This window comes from Chamaea fasciata, unplaced genomic scaffold (assembly GCF_029207755.1).
Source record: "Chamaea fasciata isolate MVZ Bird 193981 ecotype frontalis unplaced genomic scaffold, bChaFas1.0.hap1 SCAF_16, whole genome shotgun sequence".
NCBI classification, from domain to species: domain Eukaryota; kingdom Metazoa; phylum Chordata; class Aves; order Passeriformes; family Sylviidae; genus Chamaea; species Chamaea fasciata.
In genome coordinates, this window is record NW_027094101.1 from 2992056 (window position 1) to 3012873 (window position 20818).

Here is a 20818-nt window from a genome sequence, read left to right on the forward strand (position 1 = left end):
ACTACCATTGTAAGCTCATGCTTTTTGATTTTCAACTAAGACAGTATGAAGTCCACTGGAATTATTTTTCAGGTTAAGTGTCTCTGAAGAAACTAAAACCATTATTTACACTGAAGTTGGTTCTGAGCAACTCACCTCAACACAACATCTAAAGGAATTGACTTCAGAAGTTTTCCAAAAGCTTGTCTCACACGAGCACCACTATGGACTAGTTGAACACGACACACATCAACACACCTGCAACACCAAAAAGGAAAGAGGTGTTCACATCTCCATTATCAGCATAGTTCAAATAACATACAGAACTCTGTGCAAGTACCTCTGTAAAAGGTCATCTGGAAGGGAGGAAGACAGGGCATGGAGGCTACTACATGCTTGAAGACAAATGTTCACATCTTCCAGAAGTGCTGAATTAAGGAGTTGAAAGGAGGAAAAAAAAGTTATTCTTGCTGGAATTAGGTAACTTCTGCACTACTCTGCATTTGTTCTCATATTATCCACAGATTTTGAAATTGAATACATCACAGAACTGTTCCAGTGCTTTTGATAAATAATGATTTGTGACTGGGAAATTGATCTACCAAAAATGTCAGTAATGTGTCCAGTCTCTTAAGATTGCAATTTATGTTAAGCAAATTGTTTAAGTAACAGGCAGGGATCCACTTAAAAAAAAAAATTCGTAAGAAGAATTTAAGTTCTTGCACAATACAACCCTAAAGCATTTTTAAAGTAAATGAAACAAGTACTGTTGCTACTGTCAGTGGGACAAGGCTTAATTTTGAAATGTAAAAGACAGTTAAGTAAAAATATGCAATATCTTACTGTTTGCTAAAAGTCCTTTGCAAAACTTATGAAAAGATGGGAGAGAAAATAACGGTGTATATGTTTCTGATTTCTTCATCAGAAGAGCCACTTCCAAAGCCCACGTTGTAAGTAGTTTCCTTCAAAAACCAAGAGTTTAGTCACTCTACACAGTTACAGAGAGGAACTTTCTGATAGAACTTGAACTACTTCATGTTGTAGCTCACACTTTTTAAACAAGGTATTCTTTAACTTTAAAGATGTCCCCAAGCTTTCACAGCGTTTTAGTAATACAGGATGGAAACTATTGCAAAAGGGTACTTTCAGTGACCAAACCCTTCCTTTCAGCAAACTTTGGTAACCCTGCTTCTACTGGATAGATCTTAGGATGGTTTAAACTTCTTTAGTTTTCCTGTATAAAAACAAAGCAGCTACTTTTTTTCCACAATTTCACTAATAACGTTGAAAAAAGCCCAAATACTTGACTGGTAAACTTTACCCCAAATTTTACAAATTCAAATTACCCTGGTTTCTGAATTAATGTATTCTACTGGACAAAAAAAAAAAAAAAAAAACCAACCCAATTTCTAAGAAAATTTTCCTTACCTGGTATCTTGAGTAAGGTTATCCTTCTTAAGGAGTAGCCCCAAAAGGTTCAGTATGATCGAGAAATGTTTTTTTGTTGCTGTAGTTACAGTACTTATAACTGCCCCATCAAACAGAGAGGGAGAGGAAGAACTGAGGCTACTGGAAATGAAATGGTCATGCCTGTGGAAAGGGAAGGAAAAACAAACTGTAAAACTACCCCAAGATGAGAGATACTTCCTTGAAAGGAGAAAAAACATCAGCAGTCAGCAACAAAAGTTAAATGAACACATACACACACACACCACACTATGCCAAAATCCAAATATTTTGATCCCTAGCCTCAAAGAACAAAGCTACAAATTGCCATCAGTCCATTCAGGCCAGTAACCTGTTCTCAACTGTGTCTGGTATCCAATGCTTAGTAAAAAATCACGGCAGCTAAGAATGTAAAGAGTAACAGTTAAACTGGTATATTACCTTACTTAAACAAGAGTTTGTACTAACAAGGTCTAAAACATATTTACATCTGTTGTTTACATCTCATTACTCTCCTAGATCTCCCAGTAAGCTAAATAGTAAATAATCTTTCCTCATTTACTTTCAGTAGAGTTCTGCCTCAGTTATCTCTATTCAAACACAAGATTTCTAATTTGCCTTTGAATAAAAGGCCAACTTTAAGCCAGGATATGCTTTCCTGGCTGAGATACAGCTTCCTTGCAATTAATTAAAGTGAAAACTAATTAAGGAAGTACGGGCAAAAGCTTCATTGTAACATTCTATTTAATTTCATCCCTCCAACAATATTCCAATCAGTCCATCCTAGCGCTCTTAAAATACTGCTGGATTATGAAAACTCCTACCTGGAGCAGTGTGAGTACAATATATAGAGCACTGCATACTGGACAGCAGGGAAGTGAACTGCTATGTCACCATGAACAATCATCAGGTTTTTACTCAGCAGTGCAAACACAGTTGGTGAAAGGGCCCACATCTATAAAACAATTGCAACACAAGCACAGAAACATAAAAAGTAGGATCTACTTTTAACTGTAATTTTCATACCATTAATTAATGTCTTTTCCTCCTTCCCCACAGGAAATAAATTAACTCTATTATTCTCTGACTATAACTATTTTCTATCCCATTTTTTAGAAGTCTGGTAAAAATTGTTCATGTTTTTATGGGGAAAGATCTGGCAAGTGTTTTCATATGGTTGATATAATACCAAAGGACACACGACAGCTGCTTTTATCTGTCCTGAGTTTCAAAAGCAATCATTATGATGATCTTAGCATTAAACTCTTAATAACCCTGGTAAGATGCTCTTCCCCAGAAACTGCTTTTCATTATGCACCAACAAGAGATACAACCCACTCACTGTTTCCCCTAAGTTTTAATACTGGAAGTTTTTCTAAAACTTAGGAAGTTCAAACATTATCATTTTAGTCATACGTATGTGCCCTACTGGTGTAATACGTTAATTTTAAGTAATCAAGTATTTTTTTACACTTATTGCATGAACTGTCTGTTGAGCTTTTACTCACCCCAATTAATGAGTTTTTAGCATTTCCAATAGTACTTAGAGCACTGAGGTCAAATATAACAACAAACTTGGCATTATCCACATTGGATATAAGCTTCTTGAAAGAGTCATGCTGGATTTCAGAACAGGCTTCAGGAAGATGTAAACTATGGAGAAGACTATTTAAAGCACAGGTCATCTCTCCCAGAATCAACCTGTAAGCAGTCTCCAGAACAGGAATGTTCTTCAGGCTCAATACAGCTTGGTACACAGCAAGGGCTGCTGCAACAACCTTGAGAACATAATTACAGCAATAACTGATTAGAACAGATCATAAAATATACTAATCAGCAACAAAGAATTTACAATCACTTTTCTTTATCTATGAATAGCTTAGTCTGATACACACACCTACCTTCAGTTTTCTGTACCTCTTACTTGCAGAATGTAATTATTTCCTTGATCATCCACCTAACATGCTGAGTATCAAAGCCAAATAACTTCTGTACCAGGAATGATGGCAAACTTACCAATTTCTTATCAAATCTAAATGCTAAAACCAAGAAATAGCTGTATCTGCCTTTTCAGAAGTTTCAGACATTCAATTAGACTAAAATCCATATTTAAGATGAGCTAAGTTTTACAGCTTAATATATTCTTGGAAGTGCATGAAGACTGTTGGAATACACCTGCAGAAATTCCTTACTCTTACCTCCTTCTCCTTATGATAACGAAGAACAAGTAGTTTAGACTCTGGTATAAATAATTTCTCTACAAATGATGATGGTAGTTTTGTATTTATTTGTTCAACAATCTGGGGATAAAAACCAAAATAAGTAACTTCACTAATTTTTACTAATTATTAAAGATTAATCAAAATACTGTTTTTCTAGTCCCCCACAACAATAAAAACATGTACAAACCAGTGTCAACAGATTGAGGACCGAAATGACATAGTCAGTGCCACAAGTCTGACAGTTTTCCATTTGATCTAATCCATAGGTGATGACCATGTCACAGTGTATGGTCATACTGGGATCCAGGCTGCCAAGTAAAACCCCAACACACTCATTGGCAGCAGTAAGCACAGCTTCAGAAAAGAACACTTGGTTTGCTGCAGTCACACATCTCATTACTCTGTACAGAACCTGCAAAATTAAAACCACAACTGAGTGAAACTCCATTAAAAAGAGATGCAATTTAGTTGTATTCACAACCATTTGACATCTGTCTCATCACCTACTCTGCAGCTTGGTCAATTTTACTCTGAATAATGTCATCTTGGCATTACACTGCAGAAGCGTAAGAAAAAACAAACTTTCAGCTGCTTGGTTTCCAATTCAGTTAGAGACCTAGAAAACCCAAGTTCATTATTCACAGTTCCGTTCAGCTCCAACTAACGTCCAAAGAACGTCCCTTGCAAAAGACAAATGAGTTTTCTTGAGCTTTCCTCACAAGAATCCTCTGCAGATTAAGGCAGAAGTTACATAACTGCCTTGTCTTCAACTGGGAAATCCATACACTTATATACCCAGGTAGTTGTGTCCCTCAAAATTCTGCAAGGGCATAAATTCCAGCTGTGCAGGTCACCCAGCCACAAGACTTTGACTGCAGGTATTTTTATCTTATCTCCTCACCCACTACAGAACTATAGCAGCTACTTAGCATATTAAATAATATTTATTCTGACTTTACACCATCCTATACGATAGAGCTAGACGAGTTTGCTATCAGATTTAGTAAATACAATTTCAACAGGAATAAAAGCCATCACATCATAAAATTAAACTCATAACTAGAATTCAAGTTTCTGTAGTGGCACAGATATCTGAATGAACAGTAACACGGTTTCAAAAATAACAAGCAAACCCAACCACATGAAGTCACAATGCCTAAAAAAGTTAGTTTCTGATACAATTCCCATGTGCCACGATCTATACTTTAATAAAATTAACGTAGCATATTTCTTGGAAAAAACAGATTTACTCAAAGCTGAGAATGCATATATTCGTGTAACATACGTAAAACCTAAATAAACTCAGTGAATGGCATTGCTGTACGGTGACAAATGGAGTTCTTACATCAGTTACATAAGCCTCTGTGATTGGTGGTCCCCTGATGGGGCTGAAGCGCTCCCCAATGCTCCTCACCACCGTGCTGAACACCCGCAGCAGCGCCGCCAGCTTGGGCAGCGACACCGAGGGAGGAGGAATGTCCTCGTCCACTGACTCCCCAGAGGCCACGTGGCTGAGGTCCTGCAGCACACAAGGTTTATGTATCAGCACACATCCTGAACTTACACATGGGTAAAGCAGCAAAACATGAGACTGAAAATACTTCATCTCTTCTCCAGACATTAAACCATACAGTCCAACTTCTTAACGACACGCACATACAAAGGTGGGATACAGGCACACAACGACATTGAGAAGTCACAAAGTACTTAGACTATATCTTGTAAATTAAGCCTGAGGCTAATGAAGTTCCTGGTCTACGGAACAGGATCATCTGTATTGCTGCACTGTTACAACAGTTATCTGCACACTTTCACCACTCTTCCAAAAATTCCCATCCCCAAACTGGAGTGGAGATGTTTGACTGGCCATTCCCATCACACATGCAAACTATGTTGATCTGGAGACCAAGAGTTCACTAACAGACTACTCCATGCCAGCTGGCACCAGTGCCTGGGAACATTCCCAGAAGAGCTGATCTCATTAGCCTTGGTCTACCCCACTGTGAGATAAACACATTGGCTGGAAGCACCTCCTCCATGTTAGCACACGTTATCTTAAAACTCTTCCGTGACTAAGAATACACACATTGACCAGCGCAGCAGCCAGCTTGATAAGCAGTGATTTACTGCTGTGCCCTGTGAATCCTAAAGCTGCCCCAGCAAAGGCCCTGGGGTACAGAGAAGGACCCTGACCAAATTATTGGCTCTGCTTAGACTGAAACAAATCATGCTCCAAGTACAATTTTACCTACGGGACCTGCATATTAACATACAACACAGAGTATAATCCACCTCTAAGTTATGTATTCATGTAAGTACATACACCTTAAAAAACAGCACCCACCACTCCCAATCCCAAAGCTCTTCCTTTAATGACAGCACCAGATAAACTCTATGCCCTGTTAACTAAGCAAAGGTGACAAAGTCAAAATGAAGTACATTAAATGAATATAATCTAGTCTTCCATCAGTTCCTGCTGCATTATTTCCTGCACTATATATAATCTGTTGCTTTATTTTAAAAGGACAGATTTATCATCAGTTTTTTGAAGCATTAAGATTTCCTCTCTCCTCCTCAACAGTTACTAGTTCTGGAACACTCTGAGGTTGGACAACTAAAGAAAACACAAAGGAAAGATCATGAATTGTCTTCACATCAGCTCTTTAAAAATAAAGGCATTCCTGTTTGGTCAATTGTTTAGTTTTATTATAACATGATATTCTCAATCAACAATGGCTGAAGGCCTGGTTGTGATACTTATAAAGTATTTCATGAGCATTTGTGCAGTTAGTCACTGTACATGACTGAAGTATACTCCATAATTTGGTCCTCCTTTCCCCAGGAAAGCCATATATAATTTTATCTTCTACAAAAGTAATACAGCCATAAAAATCACAGCTGTAGATTTATTAAGAAAACCGTAACAGTTAACTCTGCTATATCCCATGAAGTCTTGTTTACCTCAGCATAAGCTTCCATATCTTCCAAAAACTGACCCAAGAGTGTGGTAGAAAAAGTTAGATCAGCCACCCAAAAGGGCTCCAAGCTCTGCAGCCATCCTGTATAAAAATATCAAGCCAATTAATACAAGGTGACATACAGTCATTAAATTTTAGTTGCATATTGCTGAGGGAAAAGTTGCTGAGCTAAAAGGTCATCTCCATGAAAATACTAACACTAGATTTTTTTTAAATAAATATAAATTGTATCTCCCTCTTCCGTCCTTTTGCAAAAATCATTTTAAGGTTCCGTTCTGCCCCACAGCAGTTAAGCACCAAAGACAGAATCTAGGACTATGACACAAGAAACATAATAAACCTTATGTGAGTAACTCCCAAGAAAACTGATAAAGCTATTGGAAAAACTCCCCGTTTTTAAATACCAGTACAGTATTTTACCACAAAGATTTTCTAAAACTACTTAGAAAAACCTACATCCTTTCACAGAGGATATACTAAGACCTATAAATTTATTAAAGACTGTTATAAAATTGCACCAATCAACTGGTGCTTAAATGTACTCTGAATAAAGCATCCCATTTTTCCAGAATTAGCATAAAATGGCAAATGCAAATTTACTAAAAAGTTAGGAACAGATTATCTTGCTATACAGCCAGAAACTCAATTTGATTTTATGTCAACTTCCACATTAGTAGAACCAAACCCATGTAAGTAAAACCCCAACATCTGCAAGCCAGAGCAGGCTCTGAGACTCTCCATGAGCTCCTCTGGCCAAACTTACCAGAGACTTGCTGTGTCAAAGAAGGTTTCTGAGTGTGATCTATGTGCCACCCAACCAGTATGTCCACTGTGTCCTGGAAAGCAATCGTGAAAACAGAGTCATTACCCAGTTTGCTGCACCAACATTTCTATTGTAGAAAGAAAATACAAAACACAAAGAAAGCTTACCCTAAAATTGGTGCTGAAAATGTGTGGGTAGCATCGAGACACCAAAAGGATGCACTTGACACACTTGCACAGTAACTCTGGTGTATCAACATTTTCTAGGATGGACTGCAGGCTGGTCATTACGAGCTGCAAAGCAAAGCCACCACACATTTCACTTCATTAGAACATGAGGGAGAACACATTGTAACAAACCATTTTGATTCAATCAACAAAACTCTACTGTTTCTGCAGGAACAAAAGGTAAAAAGCATCACATACACTGCATGAAAACAATCACTTCAAGGGGGCACTTGCTCTATATATGGTAGAGTCAGGGAACACTTCTCTTTAGTTCTTTAGCCACAGAACAACTGTGAGTTAAGTCCTCTTTCTCCTGCTGAAGCTTTTTGGCCCTGTAAAGTAACTATTAAATTGGAGCACATAACCTGGCCATAGCTGTTCTACACCCAAAGTAAGAAATTCTAAAACTTGAACAAGGGGACCTTATCTTGTCTGCACACATCCTACTCCTTTCTCAGATCTATCCACAATTCCACTCAGAAATTTTAAATAGGAGATAGCACAAAACAATCAAAAGGCTGGTTTTTGTGTACCACTCCACTTAAGTTCTCTTTTTGGTCTCAACAAGATTCTTCTTCTTGGATCTGCCATAAGTACTAGAAAGTTGCATCAAAATATGTATCATCCTACAAAGACTTGTCTTTTTCTAATGTAACCAGAATCAAAGAATCCCATTCAGTCTGAAAGTTCCCTCCCAGTCATAGTAATACATACTTACTTTGTCAATATAGCATTACTTACTGTTCATTCCAGTTTAAAAGGTTTATTCAAGCACTGCACTGAGAAAATTATTAATAATCATGTTTTAACTGGTAGCCTTACCTGCATTAAAGATGAAAATGCTTTCTTTTCTCCTACAGTCTCTAGCGCTTTGTAGGTTGCACACAAATAAAGAAGTTTAACTTCATCTTTTGTGGATGAACTGAATTTGCTAAAAATCCATTTAAAGATCTTCTCAGCCTCGTAGCTCAGAGAAGCACAAAGAAGGCCAAGACAGCAAGCTCCTTCCTGTCTCAATTCCTGAAGCAATTTGCTACTGTATTTTTGGAGAGAAAAAAAAAAGAAACTAAGGATCTCCAGCCATGACAGCAGAACAGAAGCATGAACAAAATAAAGCATTTTCTAAAGCAAAAGAAAACATATGCAGAAATGAAGCTGCTTCTCTCCTACTTAACAGCAGCAGTGGTGAGGCTAAAACAAAATTCTAAGCAGTATTATTTCTATGGAGTAAGTCAACTTGAATAAAAGTATGCAAATGTGCTGTTGCACCTAAAAGTCCCCACAAACCTCAGCATCCTCTACATACATTCTTAATTGGAAGTAAAATGAGTCAGCTTGTAAAAAACTTACTTCATTTTGGAAGCTACACCACCACAGCAGTGCACAGCTCCCCCAGCTGACTGAACACACCTGAGACAGACTCCACACAAGCTACAGCATCCAAGCCACACTTGTGCCTTCACCTTCTCTCCAAGGCAGGTGTACTTTACACAGCCCAATAGTATGGTTGATATGCCTAAGAGTCTTTACTCCCCCCTCATTTCATTCTGTTCCTGCAATGGGACACCGATGCAAAACTAGCAAATTAATTTCTCTCAACCTTTCCCCTCCCTATTTCAAACCTAATGCTCTCATTACTTTTCCCCTTTAGAGCATTTTTACAACTTACCTTTCATTGAGCACATCATGAATGGCAGTCAGGATATTATCCAGTTGTTTAACGAGTACCTGTAATATAAGATAAATAAAAGGCATAAGCACAGTAATTGCCCAGTCCTGCCTCCACAATAGGTCTGTTTACACCCACATTAAAGACAACACTGCCAGCTCTCCTTGCCAAGAGAATGCCATTATGCTTTCCATGGCCACTGCAGACTAGCATGAACTACATTAAGCAACACTGCAACATTATCCTAGATGTTGCATTTGATATTTATTTACAGTAGCCATGAAAATACTGGCAGCCTGCTATCAAGGTCTGTTCCAAGTTTAGTTCTTGCTGATAACATTACATCACCATGGAAGACTCAACACACAGCTCATGAGTAGCATCTGCTAAAGACCAAATCTCTCATACTAATAAATCAATTGTATCACTGAAAAATTTTATGGAACACATAATATAATGTGAAGTATTAAAATTTCTACTTAGGCGACCCTGCATTTCAGTGAAATGGAATACAATTTTGGGGATGAAACATTATTGATGAACCAGTGCTTCTCAGTAAACATAACCAGAAAGACTTGCTTTCCTAATATGCACTAAACCCCTGCCACATTAGTGATCTGATTGAATCATCACACATTAGCTACAACTGCCTAACATTAACGGGAAGTTTTCTTGACAATTAATAAAAATAATAAAAATGTTTATTCTTCAGAAAGACATTCCTCTTTAACACAGTGGATGGTACCAGTTTTTGTTGTAAGTTTTGAGCAACATGATGCTTTTGAGGGTGGAGGGACAGAGATCCACATGCTTGACCCCTCAGAACTCATAAGGGCATTTTGAAAATGTGTCTGATACCTGCAAGAGAGGCTAAAAAGGAAAAGGCAGCTATGTAATTGAGAACCTAAAGTGGGACTCCATCAGATGACAAGTGACTACTGACTTCTACTACTTTACTTTGAACTCATATTTCAACCCTGAAGATGAAAAGAACTCAGTTAAACTACACTCAGTAGTGTCAAGACCTGTAGGAACCACTGCTAGGTTAAACACTGTCCAATATAAAGTTTTGGCCTTGATATCACTTGACATTGATCTTCTTCTCATTAGTGAGCTCAGAGAAGCTTAACCAAAAGTTTCTCAGTGACAGACTTTTAACATTCTGACCATTAACAAAGTCTGTCATCACTGAGTTAGACATTAGAATGGCAATTTCAGCATGTTCTGAGATACCAATAAACCTAAATAAAATGTAGTTACAAAATAAAACTTAAAAATTAGGAAAACCTCATGGAGAATAATGGAAGGAACTAAAAAAAATAACCACAGAATAACTGTGGAAAGCATTTACAGCCTAAACCTCTGTAGTAACAAGAGGAAAGCTGAAGAGTTAACTAGGCTTGCGCAGGGGCTGCTTACACCCAGGTGCACAGACTAGAATACTCCCCGTATTCAAGTCCCATGTCCTTTGGAAAAGAGCAAAATTACTGCTGGTTAATTAACATACAATGAGAAAATGAACCAATTTCTTACAAATAAGGACAGACACAGATCCCACAGCTAAAGTATCAGAGCACTGCTTCCAAATGAGTGGCAGGATATTAAAGAATCACTTCCTGCTTTTTCAGTACCTGGAGAACTCTTAAGCTTTCCAGAACAGTGGGGGAGATGTGTCAGACAATATGCTCTTTAATATTTCATTTCAAAATACGTAATATTAAAAATTTATACCCACAGTGGGATACTTCCCTTCCCATCCCCACATCTTTAAAAAACACTTGAGGACATTAGAGACTTCTGCAAACCACCAAAAATCCTAAAGATGGAATGAAAACAAAGATTTACTTAGTTCTCTTCCCATGGAAGGGAATCCAGAGATGTTTAGTGAGAAAGCTGAGTAGCTCTAAGGTGAGCTGTTCAAAAGACTGAAAATCTGTGTATTTTTAGTTTAAAATACAGAAACAGTTCTTGAACATGACAACAACACTTGACTTCCCCTTCCCTCTGCTTCCTTTCTGAGGGATCCGGAGGCTATTCCTAAGAGCAGTCAAAGCAAGCCACACACATGCCATGTTAATTCCTACAGTTCAGGCATTCAGCAGTTTGGTTTAAGGAAATACACCCCAAAAAAAAACATTTCCTGAATTATGGAAACACGACAGACAATCCAGGAATACGCTCTCCTTTCTTGTGGAATGAAATTCTCTGTATACAAGACAATCCTTGCAGACGTGTCCCAGTACCCAGATTTGAAAAAGACAAGTTTTACAAAACAAGAAACACCCAATGCTGTGGCAAAGGGAGAATTACTGACCAGTTTGTTTTCTGGTTGCTGAATGAATTCTTTCAGTTGCTTTACAGTAGCCAGTCTTCGGTCTCTGTCGTCTTCCCGAGTAATCCTCCGAAGAAGATTTGACAGTCGAGACTCGTCAGAATAAGACAACGGTCGCTCTGAAAAAAGCAATTATTTCTTTTTTCCTACAGCATTTCTCAACAGTTCCTGTATTGTCCAATACGAGTATGTGTGAAATCAGTAAGTCATAACAGTCGTTTGAGACAATTATTAAAAGTAAATCCTGATGGGTTTTAAACTTCCATAAAAAGAAAGTTAAATGTAAAATCTAATTTAGCTACCAAAATATGTCATTTCTTCATGTGGACAGCCCAGTGCCTGTGTTGAACACATTCAGAACTAAGGAGAACTGTCTTACTTCTACACAAAAACCTGGACTTAGTTCCTGTCTATCTAAATGGAGTTTTTTAAAAAATGGTGTGGGCTAAGATTAAATCACATTTCTGACTGAATAAACAAAAATAACACAACAAATAATATTCTGATTTTTTTTCAAAATATTCAAGAAGAAAACCCTGTGGAAAAAAACAAGCTGCTTCCTGAAGTAAAGAACCAGAAATAAGTTCCAGCAACTACAAAGAAACAGTATTTTCTCTCTGATAGGTAGGAGGGTTCTGCTTAGAAGAGGAAAATAGATCTGCTCTTCCTCCACTGAGGAACAAAAGCCCCCAGGGTGAAGAGGAACCTGGCTGTTCACTTAGGCAGATCATAGTGGGGGAGAATGAACCATCCTAAGAAAACACTTCATTAAACTTGGCCAACAGTGCTCAATACCAGAGAAGGTCACAACAGTTTACTCACTTTAGGGACAAATTACCTATGAATTCACACAAAAAATGAATTGCCCTCATTCTCAAAAAGGAAACAAAATTTCTTTCAATAAATTTAACATTAGACGTTTCATGGTGGTTCAAATCAAAGGATCCATGGAACATGATGAGGTTTTCTTAGTCGACATGACTTTAATGAGAAACTCCAAGGCAGTTACAGACACCTTTTGACCTACTCTGCTAGACATCAGTCATCTGATGTGACTAAAGCAGCTTTGTCTTTATTCAGTTAATAGCTAATCTACATTGGCATTATTCCCCAAGTGTGTCAGCTAATTATCAAGTCACAATAACAACTTTTAGAAAAAAAAAAACAGAATCAAAAAACACTAATCAAGAACAGGACTGAAGCTACACTAATCAAAGCACTAGTTAAATACCTGTGACATCCACTTTGTGAAAATTCAGCAAGGTCTCAGTCACATGCTAACTCACAGAACACTATATTTAAACCTGTTTAATGAATAGTCTAACAAGAAAACATCAAAGAACTTAAAACCCAAAATCTTGTTGCAACATAATCCCATTGTATTTTAAAGAAGATATAAAAAACCAAAATGACTTGCTGAAACCTACAACAATCAAAGACAGCCAAGTTCAAAAGGAGAAACTCTTGAAATCTGACATCTCAAGGAGAGAAAACATACAAGTCATAGGCAGCAACTTCAGTCTTCCAAAATTGTATATCCTAAACTTTTAGGGATTAAAGGGATGCTCACATATCCCGGAGAAGAGTCTGAATTAACTATTATTTAGTACTGGCAGAAAGAAAATTCTTCAAATAAAAAAAACCTATTTCCTCTACATAGATACCAAAAGACACTAAAAGGACTTCATAATTTTGTATCAAGACACCAGAATGGGATTATAAAGTTTGAGTTTAAGCCATTCCTAAAATCACATTTTTGAAACAGTCACGTCACCACTTACACCTCTATTCTTCCACCTGCAAAACACACTGAACATTCTTTTTTCTCCTCTGGAATATCAACCCTTGAGAAGAAACAGCCTGTCCTCATGTTTATAATGTGCCTGGCATAAAGCAAGCAGTTTTTACCAGTGCCTCACTACTACTTATACTAAGTGATGCAATAAGTGACAGTGCTTAGTCATGAAGTTTCTATTTTCATTCAAAAATGCTTGGAATAACTTCTTTTTGTTTTTTGTTTTGTTTTTTTTTTTTTTTTTTTTTTTTTTTTTTTTACTATGACTCAAACCTCAAATAGTGGGAAGAGTGAAGCCTTCTTCCTCAAAAACACAAGCCCAGCATTCCTGCACCCTCTTGAAACTCCAAATTTGTTCTTGCTGCATCTCCCAAGACCTTGCCCACATTCTTAGGATGCTTCCAGCTCCTCCCTGGCCTCTGTTCCTCAGCTGAGCAAGAGGGAGCACAAGCAGCGGCAGGCTCAGGAGGACACACACGGTGACTGAGCTGGCAGGATGTGATCACTGCTCATCCTGCAGTCCAGGGACAACCGGGAAAGGCTGAGTTGCTCCCAACCACTGCTGCTCTTCCCACGCTGGGGCTCACTAATTCACCGATTTTTTTACTCAGGCATCAATTTGCAACAAATCCAAAGGACGTTCTCCTTCTTAGAGATGTCTTTGCCAAATCTGGCCAACCTAAGTAAGGGTTCAAAAGCCATCTAAAGGAAACAAAGACTGAAAGCCTAAGCCAGGTAGCTGAGAGATCTGCCCAACATTTGGAGAAATCCTCAGCACAAGGAAGAGTAAAACAAGATGAAAAAACAAGTTTCCATCAACACCATCATGTATCACAAAAAATAAAATCCATACAGGCTGCCTGACCACAGTGAACTTCTTTTCATATTCTGAACACAAGAAATGCTGCCAGAAGCGATACCCTCTGCAAATCAGTGATGTCCTTACCCTGTGATTTCCTCATGTCTTTTGTGGCTAAAGCACGATTCCCATGCGGAACACTGGTAAAATCAGGATTGGTCACATTGTTAACTCTCAGCTCTTGCCCCAACGACTTCCGACCATAAGTATTTTCCCCAGATCCTCCATTGACACTGTAGCCACCTGTGGACAAACCAATGGGACATTAAAACAGGCTCTCAGAACACATTTAGCAGGGTGGTGAGTTGCGAATTATTCAATTCATATGTAAATTAGCAGCTCTACCCTCTACCACCTCCTTTAGCTTCCTTTTACACTTCTACGTGCATCAATGTTTTGTTCCATCTTGTAAGTTTCCAGGTCACAGATTCAGAATCTCATCTGTCTTTTTTTTTGAAGTACATGAAAAAAACACTATTGCCATGAAGTTTAACATCAATTCTGTCGTATGTAATGTTTTCTTATCATTACTTTGACATGGAAGGCTTTGTAAAACACAAGGTCAAGCTGCTAGTACCCATGGCTAGATACTTTCACTTACTTGCACGTGAAATCTCCATTCTGTTTTTGCTATGAATCCACCACAAAGGCTAAGTAAAATGGCCAAAAAATAGAAAGTTTTTGAAAAGACAAATATCTCTTTGCACAGATTGAACTCTCCTTAAACATAAAAAAGTCAATATTTTCACTAATACTGGCATCATCCTTAATTAAACTCAATCCTACATTCTCCCATTTAAGATACATCTTTGGTAACAATATAAAACTAAAATAAAAGCATTCTTTTGAGTAATTCAATTGCTCTTGCTCCTAGATCCACAAGAATAAACATACTCAAATGTTGAGACTGGAAATTTTCCAGCTTGTCACACCATTTTGGGGGGCAAGTTCATCCCCTCAATACTGTACAGAGGTGAAACTGTCCCTGAGCCTGCTCAATCCTTCACTCAATGTGTTAGGGAAGAAACAACTAATAAAATTAAACCCAGAATGACAAAAAACATGCAAGATTTCTTTCAGAAAAGATATCTACAAGAGCACCTGCTTCAATGTATGAAAGAAGGTCTGGGGAAAAGGAGACGTGGCTCCCCATAAGGGGCTGCCTACTGAGACTAAAGGATTGATAAAAAAATAAGTTCAAATGCTGAGGTGAACCTGGACCTTAGTAGATGTAAAGAATGTTTCTTTAAGGCAAAGCTTTTGATAAAAAGCAGGTATCAACTACCAGTATACCTCTGTGCATTCCTATACATATGGGGTTACCCTACCATTACAGAAAATCCTGTGCAAAGTCTCACTTGTAATTAGATAGCTACAATTACAGTAAAGATAGTTTGTGTCTATTTAGATTTACAACATTATTTTTTACAGCTCTAAACTAGCAAGCATGCCACCTTGACATTATTTAGTCAGAACAAACTGACACTGTCCTATGAAGGAAGTAACTCCTAACAGCAATTAATGCATTTGAGCCTAAACATAAGTCACATCCTTGGAAGTTTTCAAACCTAAAAAACTTCCAGAAATTATCAATTTGTAAGTAATTTTTATTATCAACACCAGAAACTGCAGGAAGGTGGGTAGGGGGTGTAAGGCAGCTAGGTCAGAAAACCTCAAATGGGAATTCCATGCTGGCAGACACCCAAGAGATTAATTGAAACATCTTAGTAAACAAAAACTATTATCCATCTGTAAGCTTACACATTTCTCCAATAATAAAATGAACTAGAGATACCTGGAACTTGGTTTTATAGTTAGAATATCCTAATCACCCCTCTTCAAGTTACACCTGAACAAAATAACACAAAGTGTTGAGCTAGCAGAGACATGCCCTGCAAGACACAGTACTGGAGGGAAAGTCAGGAACATTTTTCTTCTTAAATGGCGCTTTCCCAGCAACTTCACAAACCACCCTTCTGAATTTCTCCAAAACTTACTATTTCACTGTGCTGCCATTCTTTAAACACTAGCACCCCTCAAATAATAAGAGCCACCTCCTATGCCAGTGTGTTAAACACAGTACAACATTCCACGTTAGCAGACAGACAAATACACTCACTTCCTAAGCAGTTTCTCTACCGAAGTAAAACAAATCTTAAGGTTTTCAATCTATGCAGATAAACAAGCTTCATGTTCCTGTCACCTTCTAACACTACCTGTTACTTGTAAAAAAATTCATTTGCATCCAGCTGTATCTTCCCCTAAGATACAGCAATTATTTACAGTCAGTTACAGGCCACAGAAGTGGGGGGAGTTCAAATGCTTCTTAGGTTCCTGAACAAAAACTCCCACACGACTATTCCTGTGACTGGTTGTTTTGGTTTTTTGTTTTTTTGGTTTTTTTTTTTTTTTTTGAGTCTGGCCTGCCTGAGGATTTACACAGTCAAAAAGTGACTCTGCAAATAAGAATATCCAATTTGATATCTGTATTTGGCAATTAAAGAAAGAAAAAAATCAGAATATAGATTTCTCATAAATACAGAAAAGACATGATTCTAAACTGTATGGCTATTTTCTAGAAATAGTATTTCCATCCTAAAAATAAAATAAAAAAACCTAAACCAGTAAAAATGTATGAATCACACATCATATGATTTATATGAAGTCAGACTGAGGTACATGAAAGGAGAAACTGCCATTAATGATAAAAATATAGATCTGATTACTAAACAAAGATTCCAGTCTGGTGTAGTAAAGCTACAGCAGGCAATAGATCAGTCTGGTAGCCCATTTAATCCAACAGCTGAAGTACTAGAGACTATTCAGGAAGAAACTGCAGCCTGACGACCAAACACATCCAGAATATTATTCTTCAGAAAAAAGTACTTATCCTGTTAATACATCAAGTCTTCTCCTGCCTTCTTTTCCCAATGCAACTGCATATTTTTCTCAGTATTCACATCAACCACAACGTTTCTTTGATCCCTGACAAATGTCCCAAAACAGCGATACTGTGGCAATGAGACAAATCAGTTTGCTGCCTTTTTTGGGGGGGAGGGAGAAAAAAAAAAGCCAAACAAAATAAAAACTTCTCCACCATTTCAGTTAACTGCCTTTCCCTGAATGTCCCCTCACAATCACACATGAAACAGCAATCTGTGTACCTTTTTCTTCATTCTGTATGTCAGTGTGGACTCTGATATCATCGTGTCTTTGCCGAGACACCACAGCTGAATTTGAGGGTTGTAATCCATAGGAGGCAGAACTGCCCCGATCTCTGGATGAAGAATATTTTAAATTGTCCTGGTCAGCTGATGCACTGTCAGTTCTACAAAGAGAAAAATATTTTTTTTTTATATGTAGGGATATAACAGGAGTGGGATTCACATTCACTTATAAACACAGCATCTCTATATGACAATGCCAAATATATTTCCCTGTGTCAAAAAAGTTGTTTGTCTAACCTGTTGCTTAAAAAGTGACCTTAAATTCACACTGGGATGGGAATTGACTAATTATCACAGCAACATGCAAAGGAAATGCATTCAAGTGTGCCACTGCCTTTTCTTATGACCTTCCCAAGTCTCTTTTCAGTTGGATGTCTATACAAGGAAAAAATTACTTCCCAGAGGTGACGAATAACACACGACTAGGTGCAAGTACGTACCACAGCTGGATGATACAGAGCCTACCGTTTGTGAAAGTCATCACTAATCCACAGATGAACGTCTACATAACATGCCATGGCCCTTTTTGAGCAATAGAAACCCTCTTATTAGACAGAAGCATGTAACTGATGAGCAGCACAAAAATCACATATTAAGCTTTTACAAAAGAAAAACTGCAAAGCAAGGAAGGAGGCTTTACTGTGGAAAAACTGAAAGGTAAATAAAGAGCTGTGATCCTTAAGTGTAAATGTCTGCAGATAAAAGGCAAGTTTAAAAAAATCTGCACTAGGTTTAAATCACTCTCATATCAGAAAACTGACATAGTCCAGACTAAACTTTTAAGGAAAAAGATTAAAATTATGAAATCAAGTCTTTTCCCTGGACATACTAAGTGGTTTAATTTTTAAAAATACAGGACCTTAATAAACTTGTGTTCATGAGAATTCAGAATGTAAACTCAACCAATCACTTTAAATGCACTCTTACAAGCAATGATAGGGGGTTGACATTAAAACAAATAAAGCAATACCCATCCAAAGGGAGAATCAGCAGAACTCCACTCACCTCAAGAGTATCTGGAATCAGACTATTCAGATTATTTACAGCAAGCTTTCTCTATGCAAGCTCTAAAGATCTGCTATTTTTACTTAAAGCTTTGGATCATTCATTCGATCATTTAACAAAAAAGCAGGACAGATCATTCCTGTAAATAACTACGATTTGTGGAAGGATAAACACCACATGTTCTTAAAGAAAAAGTCTTTCATTTTTCATTTTCAAGAGAACACTGTGATTAGAACTGACAGACAAATTCAGGGAAAAGGGAGTCAAACACATCTCAAGGGCAAAAGGGAAAAAGCACAGGTAAACTTTGGATAAGCAGTACTAAAGGCTTGCTGCTGTCCAGTACAGCTCGGCCTCAGTACAACTAGAAGGGGAATACCGTGAGCACTGACACTTGCAAACCAGTTAAAAGACATTAAAGACACGCATTTTATTCCCCTGAGAATGTTAAAAGACGTTATATTATCAATTTGGAACAATAAGGAAATTGTGCTTTTCCCCTGTTCTCACAGTGCAAGTTGGTATTAGATTTGCTTGGCAGGTATTATTCCCTTTTGCACTGTAAGCAAGTTCATTTTTAGGCATACACAGCAAGACACTTCTCCTCATTCAGTATTCACTGTGCCTTCACGTCTACTGCTTTGTTGGGCACTTGCTTGGACTATTTAAAAAATAGGCTATGCTAGTCAAGAAGCAAAACCATACTCAAAGTCTTTATTCCTGACAGTTAACTAGGATCGTAAAGATCTGTACACACTTGTGCCGTCATCGTTCACCTAGCTATGCTGAACAGGAGAGTTCTGCGATGTACCTTCACATGGTATGAACTTCAAAAGTGCCCAAATTTCCAGAGGTACACAGAGAGCCCAGATCTTCTCTCTGCCCTAAAACCCCCCAGCTCATTTGGAGCAATTACTTTAACCTTTCAATGAACCAGGCTGACAAATTTTCAGCTGGCAAATTTAAGTACTAATGGCTTCTTACGTTTACCTTCCCAAAGGGCATGGCTTCTTTTAAGGCAATGTGCTGTAAACTGAATCATCTCCAGTTGTCAACCATTAAGGCTGAAATTTCTAAGTCTGAAGAAAAGCTGATTAAATGTACAATTTTCAGCACTGCTCTCTGCATCCCTATCAACTGAAGGGCTACACGTGTTCTCAGCTAACCCCACTTCCCACAGAACAGCCTCTGAACGCTTTGTAAAATTTTCCATTGAGGTAAAATACATGAGTCTATTGTTTCTCCGGGAAAACCCACACAATCACTTCATTTTGGCTCCTGGAACAGCTGTCTGCAAGCTGACCTGCTCACACTTGATCACCAACTAAAAGGTGAGTCCAATTTTAGTAAAAAAAAATGTATTTGTTCTCCTATATATCAATTTACAAGATAAAAATGCCCACTGACCACATTGCTTCCACTACAATAAATCGGTAGCTTAGATAGGAGAGAAGCTCCTGGCTATCTTTATGAGGCAGTGACAAAAACCAACCCAGAAAGATGCTGATGTTCTGTGACTCAACTGACTGCTGTGGTCCATACTGCTTGGAAGGAGGATTTGGAATGGGAAGGAGCTTGCATGGAGATGCACAGCAGGAGCAGTGCCTGATGGACCCGTGCATATCCAGCTGCCCAGTGACACATGCCACTTCTCAGGTGGGAAGGGAATTCCAGAGCAGTACTGTAGCTTCCTGCAACACCACTCTGGGAACTTGTGGCAAGGGCTCATCAAGACCTGGGGCTGTGACCCCAGCACGGGTCACCTGTCCCAGGAACACAGGTGTGACACAGGGCACAGCTGTGCACAGTGTCTGCATGCCCAGGCAGAGACACTGAATTTCCAAATCCACTTCTGAAAGATACCATTTTTCATGTCAGGAATGTGGTTATGATTTTGAAAGACAGCCCCTCAGAACACAAAGGCAGGCACTCTGTGCTCAGCTACTTGCCAAAGTCTTACAAATAATTACTTTTTCTGCCTTCCTCCAGCCATTCCACCAGGCAAGGGGCAGAATTGTACTGCTGCTTCCCTCAGCTCATCCTACATTTCAGAAGGGCACTGCTCCTGTTCACATAGTGATATTTCCACTTAAATTGCATTGCACCAAGCAGATGGGAGGTTAAACCACAGACCTAATGCTCAGCATTATCCTATGTAACAACAATTGAAGTTACAAACATTGACATTGCCACAGACCTAACAAACATCATACATTAATAGTCTTAATGTACAATGTCAGCAACAGATTAGCAAAAGTAAAAATACAAATGCTGTATTAGACAAAGTCAAAATGGGACATTGCAAGGATAAACATG

The 20818-nt window shown here is 38.1% G+C and overlaps 1 protein-coding gene across 1 annotated transcript in view; it reads right to left on the reverse strand.

The window, feature by feature from the left end:
• The window catches only part of SMG1 (SMG1 nonsense mediated mRNA decay associated PI3K related kinase), a 60148-nt gene that overhangs the window by 33581 nt on the left and 5749 nt on the right, over positions 1–20818 (reverse strand). The window contains exons 2-18 of the mRNA XM_066198496.1: positions 17435–17598; positions 14358–14513; positions 11599–11735; positions 9285–9343; positions 8438–8651; positions 7556–7681; positions 7389–7461; positions 6609–6706; positions 4993–5166; positions 3835–4059; positions 3624–3725; positions 2934–3203; positions 2250–2380; positions 1408–1569; positions 823–941; positions 320–407; positions 136–237 (exon numbers count right to left, since the gene is read on the reverse strand). Of these exons, the coding sequence (XP_066054593.1) occupies positions 136–237; positions 320–407; positions 823–941; positions 1408–1569; positions 2250–2380; positions 2934–3203; positions 3624–3725; positions 3835–4059; positions 4993–5166; positions 6609–6706; positions 7389–7461; positions 7556–7681; positions 8438–8651; positions 9285–9343; positions 11599–11735; positions 14358–14513; positions 17435–17598 (2400 nt within the window). The remainder of the gene's footprint in view (positions 1–135; positions 238–319; positions 408–822; positions 942–1407; positions 1570–2249; positions 2381–2933; positions 3204–3623; positions 3726–3834; positions 4060–4992; positions 5167–6608; positions 6707–7388; positions 7462–7555; positions 7682–8437; positions 8652–9284; positions 9344–11598; positions 11736–14357; positions 14514–17434; positions 17599–20818) is intronic.